Source organism: Nicotiana sylvestris, chromosome 9, assembly GCF_000393655.2.
Source record: "Nicotiana sylvestris chromosome 9, ASM39365v2, whole genome shotgun sequence".
Taxonomy (NCBI): domain Eukaryota; kingdom Viridiplantae; phylum Streptophyta; class Magnoliopsida; order Solanales; family Solanaceae; genus Nicotiana; species Nicotiana sylvestris.
The window spans coordinates 192595524-192621398 of record NC_091065.1 but is presented as its reverse complement, the minus strand read 5'-3'; the positions used below and the strand labels follow the sequence as shown (position 1 = coordinate 192621398).

Here is a 25875-nt window from a genome sequence, read left to right as displayed (position 1 = left end):
GATCAGTGATTCATTCGAGAAATATGTGGGTTGGAATGTGAGAAAAGACCCACAATTTTATACGAAGACAATGCTGCATGCATAGCCCAATTGAAGGGAAGATTGATAAAAGGAGATAGAACGAAGCACATTTCACCAAAATTATTCTACACACACGATCTTCAGAAAAGTGGTGACATTGATGTGCAACAAATCCGTTCAAGTAATAATCCAGCAGATTTATTCACTAAATCTTTGCCAACTTCAACTTTTGAGAAGATGGTATACAAGATTGGAATGCGGAGACTCAAATATTTGAAACAAGGTTTTCATCAGGGGGAGTAAAATACGCGATGCACTCTTTTTCCCTTACTAAGGTTTTTTCCCATGGGGTTTTCCTTATAAGGTTTTTAATGAGGCACCTAGCAATGCGTCTTACTAAATATGTGTACTCTTTTTCCTTCACTGGGATTTTTTCCCACGTGGTTTTTCCTAGTAAGGTTTTAATGAGGCACATTATCTTTTTAATGAACATCCAAGGGGGAGTGTTATAAATATATTATATTATGGATGTTCATTTAGTACTCCGTTGTAAATAAGCTTCATGAAGAAACTTATCCATATGGGACTCCACCGTAAATATGTTTATCTATTTAGTACTATATTGGAAATAAGCTTCCTGAAGAAGCTTATCACTTCGGTACCCAGTTATGGATAAACATTACCCCCGGTAGAAGATTATCCATACCGGGTATAATGAGCTTATCTTTTCAGTACCCGGTTATGGATAAACATTACCCCCGGTAGAAGATTATCCATACCGGATATAATAAGCTTATCCATTCAGTACTCCGTTATGGATAAATATTGCTCTCAGTAGAAGATTATCCATATCTGGTACAGCAGCAGCTTACACAGCAGCTTGTAGCAGCTTACACAACAGCTTGTAGTAGCAGCTTACACAACAGCTTATAGTAGCTTACACTGCAGCTTGTAGTAGCAGCTTACACTGCAGCTTATAGTAGCAGCTTACAGAGCAGCTTCCTTTCTTCTATAAATAAAAGAAATTTCAATTCATTATGTACAACAGTTTGAATTCGAATAATATATCAATTTCTCTCTATACTTATCTTTACTTTATAGTCTTTATTTCATAACATCTTATATATATATATATAATATAATTTTAAAGCAAAAGAGGGTCGGCTGAACCCCACCTAGCTCCACCCGGCTCAGATGGGTTCATCCTTTTAAATTTTAACTTTATAAAAGAAAAACAATAGTTACTCTATTTTAAATTAGATGTAGTATTTTCCTTTTTAGTCTATTTCAAAAATAAATAATAAATTTTTAAATTTGAAAATAATTTAACTTCAAACTCTTCATTTTACTATTAATGACAAGCTTTTATAACAATACAAATATTATGGCCCCACATAATTTTTACACCTATAGCTCTTCAACTTCTATTCCGAATCAAATTAACTCATGTAAATTGAAACAGAGGAGTAATAAAACGCAGATTAAGTACTCTAGCTAATACACATTATGTTTTCATTATCTGGATAAATATATATTAAAGCTACAACAACAACAACAACAACAACAACCCAATATAATCTCACTTAGTGGGGTCTGGGGATGGTAGTGTGTACGCAGACTTTACCCCTACCCTAGGGTAGAGAGACTGTTTATAAATAGACCCCGACATCCTTGCCTCCAAGAAATTCTCACCTTGCTTTTGGGGAGACTCGAACTCACAACCTCTCGGTTGGAAGTGGGGTGCTTAGCATCACAGGAACCCCTCTTGTCAAATATATATTAAAGCTCTTCCCATCAAAAGAAAAATTAAATTAAAATAAAATAGTCCTAACAACCATTCTATTGACGTAATTACAACAACTATAAATCATCTTTTTTTCCTTTTCTATAGTTTCCCTTTTTTGTTCTTTACTATCATACACTTTAAAAAAAAGTATTTTGTTCATATATACAACCAAACCCAGAAAGTGAAAACCAAACCAATTTTTTTTTCTTTCTCTTTTTCTATTTGCTGGTTCGATTTTTTCGCCGGAAAAAAAACTTTAACGATCAATTTCATCACTTTTCCGGTGAAATTGACAGATCGCCGAAACTTTCCGTCCAGGTAATGATCGCTGATTTTTGTTTTATCTCGTTCAATTCACTCAATTCTGAATATATTAATCGCCAAATTGAAAATTTTCTGCTGCTTTGTATCTAAGGTTGGGATTTTTTTTGTTATGCTTCAGATCTACTAATGTTGAATAACTGAAGGTATAATTTGGAGTTATGAAGAATTTTGGTGATATTTAAATGTGACTTTGTGTTGTAATTGTGAGATTTAGTTTAACATGGAGGATAGTGTGAGATCAGGAGGGGGTGTATTGAAGAAAAAAAGCTCTTCTGGTTGTTTAATTATTAAAAAGAAAGATGACAAAATGGTGAAGAAGAGGCCAAGGTTTGTTATGAATGATCACGTGTCGAATGATGAGTTATCGGAGTCAATTCGGAGGAAAAATGGTCAATTTTTTAGTAATGGTTATGGAAAAAGTGGTGTTAGAGAAGGAGAATTTGGTAGGAATGTGAATTTGCTTGATCTTAATGAGTACGAAGAATGTGATGTGAAAAGGCAATTGAATGGGTATAGTTATGAGATATCAGAGTCAATTCGGAGAAAAACTGGTCAAAATTTTCGTAATGGTTCTGTTGTTTATGGAAAAAGTTGTGTTAGAGATGGAGAATTTGGTAGGAATGCGGCTTTGATAGATTTAAACGAGTACGAAGAACGTGATGTGAAAAGGCAATTGGATGGGTGTGGTGATGAGATATCAGAGTCAATTCGGAGAAAAAATGGTCAAAAATTCCGTAATGGTTCTGTTGTTTATGGAAAAAGTTGTGTTAGAGATGGAGAATTTGTTAGGAATGCGGATTTGCTTGATTTAAATGAGTACGAAGAATGTGATGTGAAAAGGCAATTGAATGGGTACAGTGATGTCAGATCGAACATGATTGAAAGAAGAGGGAGTTGTAGAGAGTTCGGGAGTGGGTCTGGGAGTGTGATGGCTGAGAAGAGGAAGCTTTCATGTATGGATAGTTCAAGTAGTTTTTCAGGTAGTAGGATGAAGGGCGATGACAATGGCTTTACGAGAAGGTATGATTTGTTAGAGGGTGAAGTGCGTATGCCCATTTCATTGACCAGAGAAGCCACTCATGAAGCAATCAGATTGCAAGGGAAAAATGGGGTATTAAAGGTTATGTTGAATAAGAAGAAGAAGATTGACTTAATGCACAAGGATTTTGATCCTGCGGAAATAGAAAATAGAAAAGGTTCTCAGTCGGCAGATGTTGTCAAGAGGAATTTACTAGTCCATCCGTCCTTTTACTCAGGTTCTAAACACCCGGAAAAGCAACCTTTGTCTGTTAAAACAGAGAAAAATGAGCTGAAACTGGAAAAACCTTTGTTGGGTAAAATCATCCGTTCAGTAGCCTCTGAAAAAGATGAGACTGATACGTCACTTAAGTTGGCACCGCCTAGTTCAGTGCCTGCTAGCTCAGCAATGGGGGTGCTAAAGGAAGAAAGCAGGTCCTTAGCATCTGAAGATGTTATTCCTGCTAAAAGCAAAGACGGAAAAGTGAAACGAGGTGGGAGCACTGAGAAGCAGCAGTTGCGAGAGCGAATAAGGGGAATGCTCCTTGAAGCTGGATGGACCATTGATTATAGACCAAGAAAGAATAGAGACTATCTGGATGCAGTGTACACTAATCCTAGTGGAACATCCTATTGGTCAATAATTAAGGCCTATGAGGCATTTCAAAAACGATCTGAGGTAGATTCAGGTAAAAGTAAACCTGATGGCAGCTCTTGTTCATATGCTCCAATATCAGATGATTTAATTAATAAACTTACCAGGCAAACACGGAAAAAGATTGAGAAAGAAATGAAAAAGAAGAGAAAAGATGATGGCAAGAGAGAAGATCGTAAAAAGACTTCTGTGAGGGAGTCTTCGTTGGGCACAGACACTCTTCAGCATGAGGAGAGGCTCGGTAGCTATATAAAGAAGAAAGATAAGTTGCTGCAAGGCAAATTACATGCAATAGACCGGGAGAATGGGGATAATTCAAGTGACAATTTGAATGTAAGGAGACTTAAACAGGATACAGTTGCAAAATCATCTGGTGGAGTTGCTTCTAATTCAATACATGGAAGAAAAAGTAAATTAATTGGGCGATGTACATTGCTGGTCCGTCATTCTGACAAGAGGGGAAGTTCAGATAGTGATGGCTATGTTCCATGTACTGGAAAAAGAACCTTATTGTCCTGGTTGATTGACTCCGGGACATTGAAGTTGGGACAGAAGGTTCAATATGTGAACCGTAGAAGGACTAGAGTAAAACTAGAAGGTTGGGTCACACAAGATGGTGTCCACTGTGGTTGCTGTAGTAAAATCCTTCCAGTTTCAAAATTTGAGCTCCATGCTGGAAGTAAACGGCATCAACCATTTCAAAACATAGTTCTAGAGTTCGGAGGTACCTTACTAGAGTGCTTAATTGACACGTGGAATCGGCAAAAAGAATCTGATCACCGGGATTTCTACAGTATAGGCATTGATGGTGATGATCCCGAAGATGATGCTTGTGGTATCTGTGGTGATGGTGGGGACCTTATCTGTTGTGATGGTTGTCCATCAACTTTCCATCAGAACTGTCTGGGCATAAAAGTATGTATCAATCAGAATATTCTCTCTTTATCTTACTGCTATTTTATATCTATCACTGTTACTCCATACTGTCATAGTTTTCCTTTGTTGCATGATGGATAGTGCAACCTTAAAAGTGCCAATCTGCTCCAAAGAAATGTAGAGAAGCAAATAACGGATTTATTGAAGCCTTGCATCATGCCCTTCTATATTTCTTTGGAGCAGATTTGCACTTTTCTGGTTGCACTATCCATCTTAGCAATGTATTGTCTTCATTGTCCATGTATAGTTAACCATTAAATTTGATCCTGCCTCTTCCACCCCGCATGGACTCCTTAAGGAACGCAATAGAAACTGGAAATGAGCCAGGTTATCTTTACCTTATCCAAAAAAAAAAAAGTAAAAGAAAGGAGCCAAGATACAAAGGGCAATCAAGGATAAAACTAACTTTAGGCAATTCTTCTGACCAATGAATCATGATCTTCAGTGTAAGCTCTGTCAGCTGATCATCCTCTGACCAAAGCTTTTCAGTTAAACTGATCAATGAACTGTTTCACAGATTAATCCTATCCCATTCCCTCCATCTAAAAAACTGTTTAAAATTATTCATTTGTGTCAACCACAGTATGGAAAGACAAAAATGCATTGCAATTACCATGAGAATGAACAGTACTTTTAGGATGTTAATTACTTGTGAAAGAAATTATTAGGATGTTAGTTTCTTAGGGAAGTTCCATCTCCATCCAGACTTATTGACGAACCCAAAACGTGGAGTTTTTTATTTGAACATACATGCTTTTGGTAATTTACTTATATCATGTACGTGAATCTGATGATGGATGAGCTATTTTTGCTAAATCTTTATTATCATGCTTGCCAAATTGATCCTATAAAGGAAGTTTCTGATTTTTAAGCAGCTGGGCATTTACATGCTTCCTCTTGGTGCAGATGCTTCCTCCAGGACATTGGCATTGTCCAAATTGCACTTGCAAATTTTGTGGGGCTGCTTGTGAATTTCCTGAGGAGGCTAGTGAGAGAACTGTCAATGAAATTCTTTCTTGCAGCCTCTGTGAGAAAAAATGTAAAGTGTACTTTTCTGGAAGTTTTTGTCACATTAACTCTTCTACATTGGAGCTGGATTCTTAGATTTCCCTTTGCAGATCACAAATCATGCAGTTTGGAGACGGATGCTTTATCTGCTATATCCAATGATCAATCTGCATCATTTTGTGGGCAGAAATGCCGGGAGGTATTTCTCTTATCCTGGTTGTGAATTCTTTTCCTTGTGTGGTGTATAACATATTATATCATGAAGTATAGGTATCAAATAGTGGAAACTATTTCAGAATCACAATTAGTAACTCCAGTTTTAAATTATGTTCTACTTTTTATTCCAAGGAGGACTCGGCATAAGCTCCTACGCACTGTTTCATGATCATTCATAGGTCCAAAACCGTTGAATGGAGATGGTAGAAAGATATTTTCTTGTACTTGTTAGAGGATTTGCTTTGAAAGGCCAAATCTTCTCTGCTCCTCCTTGAATGCCTGCTGGAGTGTGTAGCGTGATGATCTTTGGCATCTTTCAGTTCGCCAATGATTAGTGCACGTTAATGAATTCTAGAAATTGAGAGCTTAGGAAGAAATTCAAGAGAAAAAGAAGGAAGTGAAGGTCGTAAAATGTTAGAAGATTCTTTCTTGTGGAGTCTATAGAGTTTTAGGTGATTGACATAATTTGACTTGTTGCTGCAAGATTAAAAATGTTTAAAATGGAGCTCTTTGCAATTATCAATTGAATATAAGCAGTAGGAGTTTAAGGGCTCGTTTGGCCATAAAAAAAGATTCCTTTTTTCCGAAAAAGGTTTCATTTTTATTTCGAAGTTAAGTGTTTGGCCATGAATTTCGATTTTCACTTGAAGATGAATTTCATAATTTTTCGAAATTTGAAAAACTCCAAAAATCTATTTTTTTTTTAAATTCTCACTTCAGATCACTCACAAAAATTCAAAAACAACCAAAATTATATTCATGTCCAAACACAACTCTAATTTTCAAATACTATTTTCACTCGAATTTTTTCCCCACTTTTTTCCGAGATTTTACAATTCTTATGTCCAAACGCCCACTATCTCCACCCTCCTGACATCTTGTATTTTGATTTCTTGCTGGTTTCTAAGACATCCTGCAAGTGCTTGATCTTTGAACCTTTCGATTTGGTGGACAATGTAATATCATTTTCTCATAGTGATCTGAGAAGTATGATATTCGTTGACTGTTTTGTGTTCCGCAGATTTCTAATGCTATCTAACATCTGATACTCCCCCTGTCTTAAAATGGTTGTCTTATTTCGTAACTCGAGAAAGAAAATGATGTCTGTCTTATGGTTATAAGTATATTCATCAATCTAAAAGTTTCAACAAGAGTTTTTTCATGTAATTTCTGAACATCTGAATTTATTCTCAGAAAAACAAATATATCTCTTTGATTTTTTTCCAAAAATGCGTCAATTGGCTGTTGAATCGAAGTAGTATAATCAAATTTTGATAGAGGGATTTACAGCTTAAGTTAAATTAAAGTTTTTCACTGGATCTGAGAGACATTTTCTTTAGTTATGGTGAAAGACTGTATTCCATATATATGTTTTTTTGTCTGCCTCCCATGGGATTTGTGTTTATGACTTGATTTATTTGTCTTCTCTGATTATGCAGCTGTATGACCATTTACAGAATATTCTTGGTGTCAAACATGAACTTGAAGCAGGATTCTCATGGTCCCTGATTCAACGAACAGATTTGGACTCAGATATTTCTCGTTGCCCCTTTCCTCAACGGGTGGAGTGCAATTCTAAGCTAGCTGTTGCGGTGGCTGTTATTGATGAATGTTTCTTGCCCTTTGTTGACAGGAGAAGTGGGATAAATATTATTCATAACGTACTCTACAACACTGGGTATGCAGCTTTTAGAATTTTCAAGGGTTTTGAATTTGGCTGATCTAAAATCTATGGGTACTCATTATTTGTTTCACCTGGGAAGAGCTGGCTGCTGATTTGATTTGGCCAATTTGGTTTGGGCATATGATCTTCACGTTTTATTTTCAGTTATTCTTGCAGTTTCTCCATTGGTCCATGAAAGCAACACATGTAACTCTGTATATTCATTGTGTATGTCTTTCAAAAGTTAAAGCATAACTTTTTGTTATATAAATCAGCTTTTGTAGTTTTACGTCGATGTCTCCAGATAATGAGTTTCATCTTTACGAGACAGATTACTCCTTTTTTTGATTGCGCTCCTAAGTTTGTCTGGCTGACTGTTAGGATGAAGCTGTACAGAGCATTTTGATTGTGAAGGGAGGCAGTGCACTTTTAATAATTTATCATCTTTTCATCTAGGTTGATGCTCAGAGGAATAAATAAGAGAGTTATGTCATTTTAGAATTATTTTTTCTATTCTTTTATTTCTTTTTTCCTTGTTCCTTTTATTTCTCCTCAACTTCATGGACAACACAATGCATTCTATCCATATGTCATCTTGCCCCTGTATACACCCTCGAAACACATTAATCCTCCTCTAATAATCTGTCTTTACAATAAATCATCTATCTTTTCCCTCCTACTATCCATTTCTTCTTTCCTTCGTTTTGCATTTGGTTTTCATTACTGAGTAGTTATTTGAAAATTTTCTCTTTCCTCTGAAGCTCAAATTTAAGTCGGCTGAATTTCCGTGGCTTCTACACTGCTCTTCTGGAAAGGGGTGACGAGATAATATCGGTTGCATCTATAAGGTAGGCTGGATTACTCAAATTTGTTCATATGTTACAGTGCAAGTTTGTTTTTCAATTATGAAGAAGTCGAGCACTAGACATTATTGTGTGTTGTTTTGTAACTGAATCATCTTAGGTTTCTTGAAAATGCAATGGTGTGCCTTGCATAAAGGATTTATGATCTCTAACAAAACATTGTTCTTTTGAGTATGTGCACTTAATAAACTGTGAACTTATATTCGGCAGAACATCCTGTTCCAGAGTTGGACTGAATCTATATCAACTTATTTAGGCGTATCCAGTTCTCCAAATTTACTGGCTGTAGGGTTTTTCAATTTTGTTATTCCTTTTTGCTGTTATATATTTCTGCTAGTGGAAACAGCCTCTTGCAGAAATGCAGGGTAAGACTGCGTACAATAGATCCTTGTGGTCCAGCCCTTCCCCGGACCCCGCTCATAGTGGGAGCTTAGTGTACTGGGCTGCCCATTTTATCTAGAAGATGATTGTATGTTTTCTTACAAGTAAAACTCCTAGCCATCTAAGGGGCACAATTTAAAGAATTTATATCGGTTATTAACTTTTTATTCTCGACTTAGCATTTCATGTAGAAATGTAGAGGAATTTACTAAGCCATAAAAACATTTCTTAATTTTCCTTTTCCTTATGCGTCATATGTGCTTGTGCTGTGGTTATTCATGCCTTACCAATCAGTAAATACTGTTTTCAATGGTTGTCTGTTAGGATCCGTGGAACTCAACTTGCGGAAATGCCTTTCATTGGGACCCGGAATATATATAGGCGGCAAGGGATGTGCCGTCGACTGTTGTCAGCTATTGAGACAGTATGAGAATTATACTTTCTTTGTGCTTCTAATTTTTTCTTCTAAGTTGATGCATATTATCAGACCCACTGCCGAAGTATCCCATGTTCCTTTATATGCATGCAGCTGCTATTGTAGCTTTTTTGGTTGTTCATACAAAAGAACTTATAGGAGGGTGAAGTGTCCAAATTACTTTTTAGGGCTGAGGGTTTCACTCTTCAGAAATTGCAAATGACGATTGATGTGTCTTTACTAAATTGGCACAAAATATATTAAAGCCTGTGTTTATTGCGGGACATTGTGCATGCAAGAAATATGTCCAGGAATGTGAAATTAGAGGAGTAAAATGCTGTAGGAAGAAAGCTGTCTCACTTGTATTATCTTTTTAATATTTGAAATGTATGATACAATCATTTAAGTATTTATCCAAAGCACATCGTTTAGTTTACTGAAACAGTTGTGTTAATTTGAGTAACAGTAATATTGTTGTGACACAAGAAACATGATATAGCTTTGGTCATTGTCATCGTGTTTTCATTTACCACTATGAGATTTATTATTGTCCGACCTCTTAAGGCTTAAATTTTTACGAATGCTGCGAAGCTTATGTGAATGCCATGCCTGTTCTAATTGTCCTGTGCATCTGTGCAGAAGTCATTTAGAATATTCCAACAGCATGTTCATCATCTTTATCATCTATGTCTTTTATATGTCGTTTATTATTAGACCAATAGTTTTTACATCCTTTATCCAGGTTCTCTCCACTTTAAAAGTTGAGAAGTTAATCATTCCTGCGATATCTGAGCATCCGCATAACTGGACCAAGGTTTTTGGATTTGAGGAACTTGAGGAATCAAACAAGCAAGAAATGAAATCCATCAATATGTTGGTATTTCCCGGGACAGACATGTTACAAAAGAAGATGTTGATGGAAGACATGCAAGAGGGTAATAGGATAATTATATGTCCCTGCTTCGTCTTTGTTTTTCTTTAACATTTCGCTTCTTCATTAAAGAATTTTATCTTTTCTATCAATATTTGTAACTTTGACTTGTACGGCGTTTTCTGCAGCTTGTGATTTACAACATAGTCATCCTCCGCCACCTGCTTTGGTTGAAAAAGCTGATCAGGAATCATCTATCAGGCATGATCGACATCTGCATGATGGCGTATGTGTGAGCATAGTGGAAAAAACTGATGACGGGTTTGGTCCCATGGATTCTGGCTCTCCAGCTTCTGCTGTTCATTTAAGTGCTAGCACTGTGGTTAGAGCACAAGGTGATTGTTGCGAGTCTGATATCCAAATCTCCAGTACGGAGGCAGAGAAGAATTTTACTGAATCAGCCACAAATTTAATGCTCTCTTCTCCATCTGGCGCAAGTAACGGCAGCCCTGATACTGAAGATGCTGCACTAGGTCCTGCAAATATTGCTGTCAACTCTGGTATAGAGCCTATCAATCAAAAAGTTTAGAAAGAAAATGCCTAACCACCTTGGTAACAATCTGGTCTTGTTTCATTAGCTGAAGTTTCTTCCAGGAGCACATCGGTAGAAAACAGATTGAAGAAGCTTCTGATAGTTCTGCCACTAATAACGATCAGAAAGATATTTGTGTGGTTTGCGTAGATGGCTGTTTTCTAGACCCTGCTGTCCAAAGTGCTAGAGAAGAAGTCAGCAGCAATAGACATGGTTTAGCATCTACCTCGACTCCCTATGCAATTTGCAAGGATTTACGTTGAATCAACCAAGCAGATCTGATGTGGTAAATGAGCTGCATGTGGCTCCAAAACAAGCTTCTGATTCTAAATGCGTCAGTGATGCAAATTTTCCATGAATGAGGGCAATTCGGATACCTCTGCAGTTTATGATGGAGGTGGTGATAGAATTAGTGCTGAAGTTTCTTTTTATAAAGCTGGAATTGATTCATCAAATGAAACTCCTTTACAAAATACTGTTTTATAGAATAATGCAAATGATCAACTTGGCTCTTCTGGATCTCGAGTGTGTGACTCTGACTTTAACCCTTGATAACGGTTAAGAAGTAAAGTTTCTCTTGTCGAGAGGATTGTTCAGTCTTCTGATCTTGGTCGAAAATCATTGGAGTGAATGTGATAGATGCTGCACTGTTCCTTGTCCTGCTGATGTTTCCGCACAACGTGGTGCTGAAGAAAAGTTTGAGAACTATGATCCTGTTAGTGTTCTTCTCATACTGGCCATGATATTACCTCGATCAGCAGCCAACTTGAAATAGGACATTGTTTCCCCAGCTGAATCTACAGTCAACTACTCAGGCATCGTTGATGTTTGGAGCTATTTGGGTTGGTTTTCTGTTGAACTGATTCTTGATGTTTCCTTCCGAGCTTTGGCTCAATTGTGCAAAAGGCAGTTTGGAGGAGGACGAGAAAAGAATTGCTCAGCAAGGCTATTGGACAAAGTGGTCTAAATCATGCCGTTTCCATGGGATCTAGGTGGAAGTTGAAATGAAGTTGGAAGGCTATGGTAGTTTCTGATTAGGTGCACTGAACAAGATCCCTCTACCATTTTAAGAATGTGGTCGCTAAATGCCTTTATAGGAGCTGGGGAAAGTACATGGATGCTACAAATCTATCTACACAGCAGTGTATGCTATGGTTTGATGGGAAATGAATGCACTTGTTTTGTTGGAAGGCATTTAGCAATGCCAATGTTTCTTGCCTTGCCGTCTAAACAGATGATTCCTTACAGAATACACATTCAGGAAGATGTGCATTATACTTGATGGCTTTGGCGCATTTTGAGAATTCTGCTGACTTCATTGGTAAATAGTATTCTTGCATTTTCTAAATGAACATATGTAGATATATTTATATCTAATATTCAAGTTTTCGATGGTCATTGAGATCTTTGAAATCCATCATTTGAACGGATAATTTCGCGACATCTGGTTCAATTCTCTTGGAAGCTTTTTTCTGGTGACATTAAGCACCCATCTACCAAGTGAAAAAGGAAAAAGTAGTGTCAAGTATTCATTACCCAAACTGCTGTAACTAGCTCAAGGGTGTGAATATTGAAAACTCAATCTTTCATTTAAAGATTACTCTCTTGAGCCTATTAGTACATGACATTCTTTTCATTGCAAAATGATTCTCATTCATACTATTCTCTTCAGTAAAAAAATCTCTGCAGTTTCCATGTGTAGTTTTTCTCAAATACATTTGTAAACCGTGGCTTTGCCAGTCGGATCCGTTTCTGCCACCTTCATTTGACTTTGCATTTTTCTTGACATTGTTAGTGCTCCTTTCCCGTAATTGGTGGATTTTTAGCACCCCGGAGGCGGATTTGAAGCTTATAAGTTCTTGCTGACTATATTTATAAATATTTAATCGGTTTCTTTATATATATACAGGGCACGCAAAATTTATTGGGTTCACATGGTGTAATCAAGCCTCCGCATCTGCCCTGCCACAATTAACAAACGTTTTTTCTGTAAAAATAGCACAGTCTAGCCAGTTTTCGGACTGGTCATTCAAAAATAGCCAACGTTTACCAAGTCAATGAAAAATAGCCACTATTTTGCTGCAACAGAGACCAGTCCAGCATAATATACTGGAAGCATATACTGGAGTTCGGTGCACCTGTGTATGAACTTTCAACATATTATGCTGGAACTCCAACACACGGAAAGTTCCAGCATAATATACTGGAGATTCGAGCACTTGTGTATGAACTTCCAACATATTTTACTGGATCGGTATACTTTGCTGGAACTCCAGTATATTATAATATACTGGAGTTCTAGTGTACTTATGCTAGAACTCCATCATATTATGCTGGAGTTCCAGCATACTTATCATGGAACTCCAGTATAATATGCTGGAGTTCAAGTATACTTATGCTGGAACTCCAACATAATATACTGACGTATTTTCCTGGTTTAGAATAGTGTTTTAGCTCAGATTTATCTTTACATGAAAAATGGGCTAAATTTCGATTACTTTTGAAATTGGGATATTTTTGAACGACCACTTGTAAATCTGGCTATTTTTGAATTTCTCCGTTTTTTTCCACTAACCAACCGAAGGCTCTTATCATGCTCAAGCTACGGTTACGTCAAACTCCGAGATGTATAGACTTCTATACACATGGATGTTGAGCTTTCAATTTGAGATTGTCGATATACGGGAGAAATTTAAAAATAGCCAGATTTATAACTGGTCATTCAAAAATAGCCCAGTTTCAAAAGTAATCGAAATTTAGTCACTGTTCATGTAAAGATAAATCTGAGCGAAAACACTGTTCAAAACCCGAAAATACGCCCGTATATTATACTTGAGTTCAAACATACTTATGCTGGAACTCCAGCATAATATGTTGGAGTTCCAGCATAAGTACACTAGAACTCCAGCATAATATACTGGAGTTCCAGCAAGTATAAATGTCCAGTATATTATACAGGAGTCAACAAAGTATAAACCGGTCCAGCATAATATGTTGGAGTTTATACACAGATGCACCGAACTCCCGTATATTATGCGGGACTAGTCTCTGTTGCAGCAAAATAATGACTATTTTTCATTGACTTCGTAAACGGTGGCTATTTTTGAATAACTAGTCCGAAAACTGGCTAGACCGTATTATTTTAACTCAATATACACATGATTATAGTTTTGAACCTTGTGTTTTGGATGGTACTATTTTTTGGTAGTACGAGGAAGAGTAGCACTCTCAATCAATCATTAACTCTACCAACGTCCTCCAAGAATAAAGTTACTCCCTCTGTCTCGCGTTATCTTTCGTGTTTTTCTTTTACACGCCTCTTAAGAAATACTCTCTCCGATCCATAATAAGTGATCAATTTACTTTTTTATTTTGGTCCAAAATAAGTGTCCATTTATATAATCAAGAAAAAGTTCAATTTATTTTTCTAAAATTACCCTTATGTACGTATCCCTAAAAAGTCTTTTACTCCTTACATTAACTATGTTGCAACTAGGGGTGTACAAAGGAAATCGACAAACCGCACTAACCTGATAATCCGAGTCAAATTGAGAAAAAAAATTCGACTATGGTTTGGTTTGATTTTAAAAAATCCGACCATAATTGGTTTGGTTTGGTTTTAACGAAAGAAAGTCAAACCGAAACCAAACTAACCCGACATTACATATATAGAATTTTTAGATATTTAATATATAAATATACTTATTGTGATGTAATTTATAAATATTTCTTAAAAGATTTCATAATTTTATCTTTTGAGGTATTATTTCAAGGTTGGACTTAGAACTTTTGAATGTTTCAATAAGTTTTATAGCCATTAACATTAGTAAATTAGTTAGTGCTAACAAAAGCCCAAACCAAAATCAAATCAATACTAATGCTAACAAAAGACATTCAACTCAATACTACGAACAAGAATTTATTGAATATCTATTTTTTGTTTTGCAATAATTTAGATAAAATGCATAACATATTTTATTTTTTCTTTAGCTTTTAGTCATGTAATTAATATTCCCTTATTAGTGTACTTATTTTAGTATGACTTGTACTTTTAGATTATGTTTATTTTTATCATGGCTTGTTAATTAGCGATATTTATATTACATAAGTTTATTATCTTTATTATTGAATATTTTAGGATAATGCCATGACATATCTCATATTTTGTATTATTTTCTTAGAAAATACTTTATATAGTTGTACTAGGACTAAAGAAATATTTTGAGCACAATTTATATGTTTTGTTCAACGAAGATTTTACCGAAAAAAATCCGAAAAAACCCGAATAACCGGAAAACCCGAGAAAAACCGAGAGTGAAAAACTCGAGTTTTATTGGTTTGGTTTGGTCTTTAGATTTAATAAACCGACACAATTGGTTTGGTTTGGTAATTGTAAAATCTGAACCAACCCGATCTATGTACACCCCTAGCTGTAACATTTAATTAAGGGTAGTTTAGTCACACAAACTATTTTTGTCTAGAATTTAGTATTTTCTTAATGGGTGTGCCCAAGGCAAATTGGTCACTTATTTGAACCGGAGGGAGAATTAATTAAGAAAGAGATTGGACTATTCTACTCTTATTTATGTCTTAAGATATAATCTCTCTTTATTGAATATTTATTCTATTTATGTGTTATCTCCATCTTCAAGAACAATTACTACTAAGGGTAAAAAAGGAAAAAAAACATTCAATTTTGTCTTGAACTTCTAAAATGACAGATAATTTGAGACAACTATTTTTAGTAACCACAGCTGTAAATATGAGACGTAGGGAGTACAAAACTAAGAAGTTGTGAGTTCGAGTCTCCCCAAGAGCAATGTGGGAACTTCTTGGAGGGAAGGATGCCGATGGTCTATTTGGAAACAACCTCTCTACCTAGGAGTAAGGTCTGCGTACACATTACCCTCCCCAGACCCCACTAAGTGGGATTATACTGTATTGTTGTTGTTGTTGTTGTTGTTGTTATTGTTGCAGGGATTACAAAACTAAAAGAAAGTACTTCTGCCAAGTTTTATGTGACATCTTTTTCTCTTTAGTTTATTTAAAAAAGAATGACATAGTTTTTAATTTTAAAAAAGAATAGCTTAAAAACTTATAAAAAATATTTATAATAAAATGTGACACAATAATTTCTTATAAAGAATACTCAAATATGAGAGTAAGAATCGAAAATCCTCACTTTATGAATGTTTCCTTTTCCTCTTAGTTATGATTTAGGCCAAAATGATTTAATATTTTGATCCCAAACAAGTCTTCAATCCCAAACAAGTTAGAGTTTAGGCCAAAATGATTTAATATTTGATCCGCGAATTTATGTTTAGTCCGCGAGAAATCTATCGGCAGTGATCTGTGTTACTGACCGTTCGCTGAGCTTATGAGACTAGACCACAGTAGTCATTCCCCACCAACTGTTCGATACATTGTCTCAAAGAAGTTGAAGCAAAGACATTGACTTTTCAGCACTTTTTATGCTAATTTGGAGCTGTAGCTGATTGATTTTTTCCATGTCAATCATGTTATTCAGAAGACAACTCATCAACTTGTCTTGTATACTCAATTCCCAATTTCTTCTAAGAGTATGTTCATATTCCTCAAGACCAACAAGAGCTTGTCAAGCAAATGAACTTAATTTCGTCGATGATAGTAAACCCCATTCAGCTGCTGCAAATGTTGATAACAGGGTTTTTCACCTTTCACCATTGTATAGGGATATTTATAAGGATTCTCTAAAAGATTGCAAGATTGAAATAGTGGATAATGAGACTTGGAGGGTGTCCTCTGGTTTAGCTGAGGCATGGCGAGACAACACAAATGTTGCATCCAAGAAAAAGTCATTTTCCATTGAAACTGAAATTGATGATGAGGCGACTAGTTATGCGTCTTTGAACGAGGACGGTCATGACTTTGATGAGATTGAGGATATGAGGATACGCGGGAACTTGTTTTACAAGCTTGATAAAGATTCCAAGGAATACGAAGAATATAAGTTTGAATTCCATAGAAGGAATAAGAACAAGAATAATGGAAATGACGGTCCAAAAGAGAAGGAAAAATCGAATAACGTTTCAGCTTCTAGGGTCGAGAAAGGTCTAAAGGGTATAGATGAGAAGCAGCAAAACAAGAAAGAGAAACTGAGCTATAACTCTGCCTCTCCGTTTCAGAATTTTCAGCTAAATGATTTCGGAGCATCTCCAATAAAGAGGTTAAGGGTTCCAACTTTTAATCAGCTTACTGCCCCTTATCATGAGCCGTTTTGTTTGGATATTTATGTGTCGAAAGGTTCAGTAAGTGCTAGCATTATCCACAGAGCTACTAGCAAGGTTGTTGTTGTGGCGCACTCTATTTCAAAGGACATGAAATTTGACTTGGGATCAACTAAGAATAGAGCTACTTGTGCTGCTATTGGGGAAGTTCTGGCTCAAAGAGCACTGGCTGATGATATTCATAACGTAGTTTATACGCCAAGGAAAGGGGAGAAATTGGAAGGGAAACTTGAGATTGTACTTCAGTCCATTATTAACAATGGCATCAATGTGAAGGTGAAGATTAAGCAGAGGAAAACCAAGAAACCTGGCTTCCACCGCCCGACAGCTTAGGTGGTCATTCTACATTACGTAGGATGAAATTAAAAGTGACAAGGAAGTTTTATCAACGTCTTATAAGCTCGAAACAGCGCAATGTAGTAAGTAGAACAAGGTCAGAGATGTATTACTACCTCTTTTGCGAGGTTGCAGAACATTTCCCTAAATTCAGTCTTTAAATCGGTTTCAATAGTAGTTACAAACTTGGGAATAAATCTTTTATTTCCTGCAATTTGTATTCTCTTTATGAGAATACATTGCTGTTAACGGAGAAATCTGCTTTACATGTTAGCATTCTTTGTAATTAGTATGATAGAAAGAACAAAAAATTGAGACTTTCTTCTGGTTTAGCACCTGGTCCAGTACCCTCTCTGGGACCCGACATCCGGATTCGGGAAGTCCCACTTTGGGCGGTGAAGTGCTCACTACCAAATCCAAGGGCTCGAACCCGAGACCTTTGGACTCTGATTAAGGATAAAAGGGTACTTACCACCGCACCACAACCTTTGATAGCACACCTGTAACTACATGGTTGAAGGTTTCACACTTGGTGTCTGGTACCCTCTTTTGGGCCCGACATCCGGATTCCGGAAGTCCCACTTTGGGAGTAAAGTGCTCACTACCAGAGGTGACTTCTTCCTACGCCTCGAACCCTTCTTCCCAGGGCTCGAACCCGAGACCTCTGGTTAAGGACGAAGGGGTACTTACCACCCCACCACAACCTTTGATTTCCAAAAAGATAGTCTGAAAACACCTTTAACTACATGGTTGAGCGCTTGTAAAATAATTCTGTATGGGATCAAGAGCAATTTTTGGTTCATTTATATGTTCGAATGCCTTACGTAGAGACGAAAGACATATTCTCAGTAAACAATTTATAGCAAAAAACAGCACATACTTTTGCATTGAATTCCTCAAGAAGTACAACATCTTATATCAGTTTCTACATCAGTCAAAAATGGAATAACAAAAACAGGAGTCATCTTCAGGTTCAGTCATCAGCAGTTGCTAGTTGCAGAGACAAAAGTTCTTCCTCAGGTATAACTCTAATATGACAATCTGATCTTGGATAAGCTGCACATAGTAATGCATAACCTCTCTCCACAACATCATCACTAAGCATACCTTCACTTTGATCCACTTTCCCACTGAGTAACTTAGCTGGACAAGTCATGCAAACTCCTAGTTTGCAATCATATGGTACAGACATGCCGACGTCGAGGGCCTTAGACAAGATTGTCTCATCAGGTTCAACTTCCAACTCTGTGGTTTTACCTTCATGTTCTACTAATACTTTATAAGCCCGGATAACGGTTGATATTCGACGATTTTTGGTTTTCCAGGGACTGTTTAGATGAATAGCAGTAGCAACATTGGCTTGGTTTCTTGGTGAGATGAGGGTGAAAGATGGAGAGGTTGTAAAATGAAGTGTCGCCATGTTAATGAGGGAAATGAGAAGGGAAGGTTTTGTGGGTGTGGATAAAATGTCTTTGATGAGAAGATAAGGTTCTATTGGAAGTTAATTGGTGGATTTTGGTTTGCAGTCTGGGAATGGGCTACTCGTGTAACTGTATTATTGCTGGCTAAAATGGAAATTTGGGCTGCACTTTGCCTGCAATTTTTTTCTTTCCTATACATATGAAACCTTATTACCAAAAATGTGCATAATTTCTAATTTACCCGCCCTGTCCACATTTTTTCTACTGTTATTATACCAATCATTAAATACTAATTAATAGTAGCTGAATCTTCCTAATTTGTTGAGCTAAAATTGAGGAACAGAATATTCTAAAAAGATTTGGCGTAAATCAGATCAAATCATATCTTCCAGATATTCCTATTTAGGCGCGCTACAATTATAGAAGTAAATATTCTTTCAGATATTTTTCATCATTGATAGCCATTAAAAAGCTTGAAAGCTTTGAATTCAAATTTGGGTTTTCAAAAATCATTATTTGTTTGGATTGTGTGTTGTTGAAATTAATCGGGGATATGGTTTGGAGTTTATATCTCAATTTTGAAGGGTTTTGGTGAAGATTAGACTTGGTTTTGACTGAAATTCAGATTGAAACTCGAAGAAGAAGACATATTGCAGAAATTGTAGATTATTTGTATTCTGATTGTAGATGCTTTATTTTCTGTTTTCACAAATAAAAAACGGCTAAAACTTCTACAAATCTTCTGAAAAAACGTAATTATGTCAAAAAACACAATTATGCTACAATTGGATGAGAATTGGGATATTAAAATTCAATGTATCCATTTTGTAGATATTTTGTAGATAAATTGTAGATTATTTGTATTCTGATTGCAGATGCATTGTTTTCTGTTTTCACAAATCCAAAATGACTAAAACTTCTACAAAATCTTCTGCAAAAAACAGTTTACATTTTATCTACAATTTCTGCAATATGTCTCAATCTGAATTTCAGTCAAAATCAAGTCTAATCTTCACGAAAACCCCTCGAAATTGAGATATAAACTCCAAAACATATTCCTAATTATTTTCAACAACACCCAATCAAAACAAATAATGATTTTTGAAAACTCAAATTTGAATTCAAAGCTTCAAAGCTTTTTAATGGCTATCAATGGTGGAATTGCTACTCTCTTGTCTCTTTGAAGGTTTGTTCTTCTTCATTGAGAAAATTTGAAACTGAAGGTAAATGTGTGTATGAACTTTGAAGAGTTTACTTCAATTTTGATTAACTTTATTGTTATTCATTGATGAACTTTAAAACCAACTTTGTTGAAGGGTTTCTTCAAATTTTTATGAATTTAGAGGGAGAATTTGTTTCAAAAGATGGAAAATGGTAAAAAGAACGTCAGTATGGGTAAAACGTGGGTGAGACTGAGGGGTTAGGAGGGAGAAATGTGCAGATTTCTTTAATTAAGGAGTAAAAAATGTACAATTAATTATACTCTTAATTAATTAAGGTATAGAATTGGTAATTTGGTATACTAAGTGTAATTAAATCAAACCTTAAATATTGAGGGTAATAAGGTTTCCTATGTGGCATAGGAATGTAAAAATCTCCTCCACCAATTTGGGTAAAAGTTGTGTGGGGTAGCCAATTTTTAAAGTTGTATTTACTTTTTATCCAGCATTTTTAATACTTAACAATAGTAACTACTAATCTATTAAAATTAATATAAAAAGACTGTGTTACCCTTTCTTCTATCTCTTTTGCTTCCCAAACCCTCTATCAAGTCCGGGTTTGACATAAAAGTCTCTATCCAGTCTTCTACAAATACTGGAACTAATTTGGTCTTGTTGAAAGTAATCATGTATTTCAGTTACTGACAGGATTCTCTGCTTCTTTCTTAGAAGGAAATTATTTCAGGGGAAGCATTCTTTAATTTGTGCAATTCTACTTTGGAACTTAATAAAAATTATGCAATCATGCTGATTAAGGGACGTTTTCCTCTGCTGCCGGCGATATTCAACAACTCATCAATGGGAAATCTTAAGTCAAGTTTGATTGCCTCTAGCGGTAGTTTTTGGAGATTTGAGAAAGAACAAGCACATAAATTAAGTGTCAAAAGTTAAGGACAATAGGTCCTCGACTTACAGTTACAAGTTAAAAAGTCGAGGACAATAGGTCTTGAAGTCCTGAACTTAGACTAACAAGCTCAAAAGTTAAGGACAATAAGTCTCGACTTACAGTTACAAGTTCAAAAGTCGAGGACAATAGGTCTTGAAGTCCTGAACTTAGACTAACAAGCTCAAAAGTTAAGGACAATAAGTCCTCGACTTACAGTTACAAGTTCAAAAGTCGAGGACAATAAGTCTTGAAGTCCTGAACTTAGACTAACAAGCTCAAAAGTTAAGGATAATAAGTCCTCAACTTACAGTTACAAGTTCAAAAGTTAGAGGACAATAGGTCTTGAAGTCCTGAACTTAGACTAACAAGCTCAAAAGTTAAGCACAATAAGTCCTGAACTTAAGGTAAGAAGCCCAAAAGTTAAGGACAATAGGTCCTGAGCTTAGACTAAAGCTCAAAAGTTAAGGACAATATGTCCTGAACTTAGACTAACAAGCTCAAAAGTTAAGGACATTTGGTCCTGAACTTACAGTTACAAGTTCAAAAGTTAAGGACACTTGGTCCTGAACTTAGACTAACAAGCTCAAAAATTAAGGACAATAGGTCCTGAACTTAAACTTATAAGTTCAAAAGTTAAGGACAAGTAGTCCTTGACTTAGAGTTACAAGCATAAAAATTAAGGACAAGTGGTCCTGAACTTCGAGTTTCAAGTTCAAAAGTTAAGGACATGTAGTCCGGAAGTCCTCAACTTAGAGTTGCAAGTTTAAAAGTTAAGGACATGTAAGTTTGAAGTCCTGGATTTAGAGTTGCAAGTTCAAAAGTTAAAGACACTTTGTCCTGAACTTTATGAGTAGAAGAGTGTTTTAGTCCGGGCAAGTAAAGTTTATTAAAACAGTGGCTAAAGACTAAAGACATTTTAAATAATGGCTTAAAAGTAAATACATGTGTTATTAGTGGCTAACCGTGCACTTCCCCTCAATTTAGACGGGAGAAATTAAAAAATACCCAGATATACAAGTGGTCATTCAAAAATAACCATAGTTTCAAAGGTAATCGAAATTTAGCCATTTTTCATGTAAAGATAAATCTGAACGAAAACACTGTTCAAAATCCGGAAAAATACTCCAGTATAATATACTGGAGTTCTAGTATAATATACCGGTCTAACATAATATATTGGAATTTTCCGCGTGTTGGAGTTCCAGCATAATATACTGAAAGTTCATACACATGTGCACCGATCTCCAGTATATTATGCTGGAACTTTCCGTGTTGCAGCAAAATAATGTCTATTTTTCAATGACTTTGCAAACGATGACTATTTTTTAATGACCAGTTCAAAAACTGGCTAGCCCATATTATTTTTACAATTTGGACTACAGTTTGTTTACACACTATGGTCCATTTTCGTAAAGGTAACCAAAATGGTTGTTAGCAGTAGTAGATTCCCAACATAAAACTCTGTACAAACAAAGATAATCCTATTATATAAGACTGGACAAATTACACATTTGACCAGTTGGTCAAAAATAATTATATCCGCTAGTCAAATATGCCAAAAATATGTGTATTACATGTATATTACCCATTATATACAAAGCATACAGTATATTTTGTCGGCTATTATTTTGGGAAGCAGTTATACTATGTAGTTTTCTCTATAAGGATTTCTCATAAGTAACAAAATATTGGCCTCATAAGAAAAAATAATATATGTAAAACTAATGCAGCATTTGATTGATATATTAAGGGAATTTTTCATAAAGCACCATCTTTTTAGTTTAATTAGCCATTTATAGATACCATTTGCTATATTACGTGTTATAGATACCTTTTATATTTTTATACAATGTATTTCATGTATTTAAGTTGTTGTATTCATTAATACAACCAAAAATATAGGCGTAAAATCTGGAATTCCAGCTAAGTTTGACATGTATTTAGCTGTATTCAAGCGACATTAACATTAAATACAGTAACGTATCTGCGCTAAAAACGGAAGGAAATAAAATCACATGATATTCTCCTAATTTAACTCAACGAACTAAAACGATCCCTCATTAATCTGTATTTGAAAGATGCATAATAAAGATTATAGCTGAATAAAGAGAAATGCATATGAATAATACAGTTGAATACAACAAAATACACATTAATTCATCTGAATAAAACACTTGAATACAACAAAAATACAACTGAATACAGCTGAATAAACTCTTGAATGCAACAAAATACAACTAACTTCTGCTGAATAAAATAGTTGAATATAATTAACTACAACTGAATATAGTTGTATAAAACATTTGAATACAACTAACTACTGTTGAATAAAATAGTTAAATACAACTGATTAAACCTGAATACAAGTGAATACAGCTGAAGAATACATTCGAATACAACTGAATACAAATAGGCGATTTGGGCGATCTAGAGAGAGAAACAGGTCTATGGCTTCGCCGGCCGGCGGCCAGCCATTAATTCCGGCTGTTCAGCCCCGTAACACATCTACAAAAACCCTTTGTTGGGTTTAGGTTTTCAAGGGATGCATAAAGCATTGGAAGGCTTTCTCAAAATGGAACTCGTCGGACTGTGGCCTATCCTCTTTTCCCTTTCTGCTTCTGCAACTATGACGTCTACAGTAAGTCGTAGATTTACAAACAAACTTCTTAAAAATCCTTCTTTTTTTTTCTTCTCCACTTTCATTCCTCAGCCTTGTTATGACTTATTTAAGGTTTTCTGATGATAACGTTGGTGACACGGAGCATAAAATTGAGAATTTGGGTGGACGAAGAGTTAAGAAACTAGGGTTTGTGGGAGAAGAGAGTCTGGTTGTATGCAAACAGAGAGAGGTTGTATTGGGGTTTGCAGATACGTGATAATTATGTGAGAGAAAATACAAAAAGGGAGAGAGAAAAATAATATTTAGCATATATGGTGTATTGGGAAAAAACTGAATTTATATTAAAAATGATGTGGCATGACACGTGGATTAGTTGAATGGTCAAAGAACAACAATTGACTAAGAGGCATGGTGAAAACAGCCACGGAAAGAAGAATTTAAATAAGCACGAGACGACGTATAGATACGAGTCTCGTACCAATTTAAATTATTTGCAGCCAACAGATTAGAAGGCATTGAAAGCAAGGATCAGATGACAGAAAGGAGCCCAAATTCATTATTAATTGTCTGATACGTTATAAAGTTGGTATTTAATAGGAATGATTGTGTAACGGCCTATTTAATGTCATTTATTGCTCATGATTATATCATTAAAGCTGAGGCTTTATTCCTTTACCTAGAGTGATCTATAAAAGGAAGAAGGATCATCATTTGTAAGGACACGAAATACTATTGAGAATTCATTGAAATACTTATCTATTTACCTTCTGCCATTATTCTCAAAAGTATTTTATTTTTGTCTCCTGATTATCAGTAACCCGAATTTCTCTTTTAGCTTTGACCAAGGACTCATACTTTTGGTTAAACAAATTGGTTCCGTTACCGGGAATCTGATAATCTTTCCTTTTAAACTATATCTTATCTATTATCGTCACCATGTCAAACAATAACGCCGACAACAACAGTAACAACACATTGGGAAGCCATGAAAATCAAATATATCAAAATCAAGATACCGTGGTTCCCTCTCCTTTAAATTCACCACGTCAATCTCGTGAAGGCACTCCTGTTACTGAATCCCGTGCTGATCAACAAGAGCAATCTGAACATTTTGAAGGAGTTACAACTGAAGCTTTGCAAAAGCTAATCGATGCACAAGTCGGCAAAGCTCTTCAGGCACTTGTTAGTCGATTGCCTGCTGCGCCACCTACGCCGACTCCTAATAATAATACATTGGAGAACCCCCGTTCTGGTCTTGATAATTCTGGAAACGGAGCAACCCCCAGTGAACCACAAGAAGGGGGACCAGGTAATTTAAATAATTCATATTTGCAAAATTTAGTACTAACCTTGCAGAAACAGCTGAAGGAACAAAATGAGCGAATAGAGCAAATCCCTGGAGTTCCACCTGTAATAAAAGGAGTAGGCATGGACAAATACTCACAACAACCATGGAAGCCTAGTGCTGCTCCCCTTCCAATTCCGAAAAAATTCAAAATGCCTGACATCCCGAAATATGATGGTACTACAGACCCACGTGACCACGTGACTGCATTTACAACCGGCGTGAAAGGCAACGACTTGACCAAACAAGAAATTGAATCAGTATTGGTCAAGAAATTTGGAGAAACACTCACCAAGGGTGCATTAACCTGGTATTCTCTTTTATCTGAAAATTCTATTAATTCTTTTGCTGAGCTTGCAGATTCTTTTATTAAAGCACATTCGGGAGCACAAAAAGTTGAGAAAAGGATGGAAGATATCTTCAAAATCAAACAAGGGGATTCAGAGTTGCTTAGAAACTTCGTTGATAGGTTCCAACGTGAAAGAATGACTCTACCTCGTGTGCCTGACAATTGGGCTGCTATAGCTTTTGCAAGTAATTTAAATGACAAAAGTTCTGAAGCCACGAGACGACTCAAAGAAAGTCTTCGAGAATTTCCTGCAACCACATGGAATGATGTTTACAATAGGTATAGCACGAAGCTGCGAATCGAAGAAGATACCGTACCTAAGCTCCATCATGAAGAAAGGGGCGGTACCCGAAGGTCAGATTCCGAAAAAAGATCAGGTAAAAACAGGTACGATCCATATATGGGACCCGCAGAAAAGGACCCACGGTCGAAGCAAGATAACCAACAATACGATCAAAAGTCAAGGAACCGGGATTCTAGCTCTTCTTCAAAGTTCAGGAATGATCGGAATAGACAAGAATCACGTGATGATGACAGGAGTTTAAAGGCACGATTCGGTGGATATAATTTCAACGTCTCTACCTCCGAGCTCGTAGCTGTTTTAAGAAGCATGGGAGATAAGGTACGGTGGCCGAAAGTAATGCGGTCAAATCCAAGTAGACGCAATCCGGATCATTGGTGCGA

At 36.0% G+C, this 25875-nt stretch overlaps 3 protein-coding genes across 3 annotated transcripts; 2 read left to right on the top strand and 1 right to left on the bottom strand.

Annotated features, from left to right (window-relative positions):
• The first annotated feature begins 1947 nt into the window (after positions 1 to 1947).
• Positions 1948 to 12189, top strand: LOC104241474 (increased DNA methylation 1). Its single transcript, XM_009796416.2, has 9 exons — positions 1948 to 2125; positions 2250 to 4718; positions 5646 to 5778; positions 5858 to 5946; positions 7403 to 7641; positions 8388 to 8474; positions 9195 to 9294; positions 10028 to 10220; positions 10345 to 12189. Exons 2-9 carry the CDS (start codon positions 2352 to 2354, stop codon positions 10743 to 10745), a joined length of 3609 nt encoding a protein of 1202 aa, XP_009794718.1. The 5' UTR covers positions 1948 to 2125; positions 2250 to 2351; the 3' UTR covers positions 10746 to 12189.
• A 3729-nt stretch (positions 12190 to 15918) lies between these two features.
• LOC104241475 (uncharacterized) lies at positions 15919 to 17615 on the top strand. Its single transcript, XM_009796417.2, has one exon. The coding sequence runs from the start codon at positions 16256 to 16258 to the stop codon at positions 17345 to 17347; it is 1092 nt and encodes a 363-aa protein (XP_009794719.1). The 5' UTR covers positions 15919 to 16255; the 3' UTR covers positions 17348 to 17615.
• A 708-nt stretch (positions 17616 to 18323) lies between these two features.
• Positions 18324 to 18770, bottom strand: LOC104241476 (ferredoxin C 1, chloroplastic). The gene has a single exon (XM_009796418.2). It carries the CDS (start codon positions 18768 to 18770, stop codon positions 18324 to 18326), a length of 447 nt encoding a protein of 148 aa, XP_009794720.1.
• Between the last annotated feature and the right edge of the window lie 7105 nt (positions 18771 to 25875).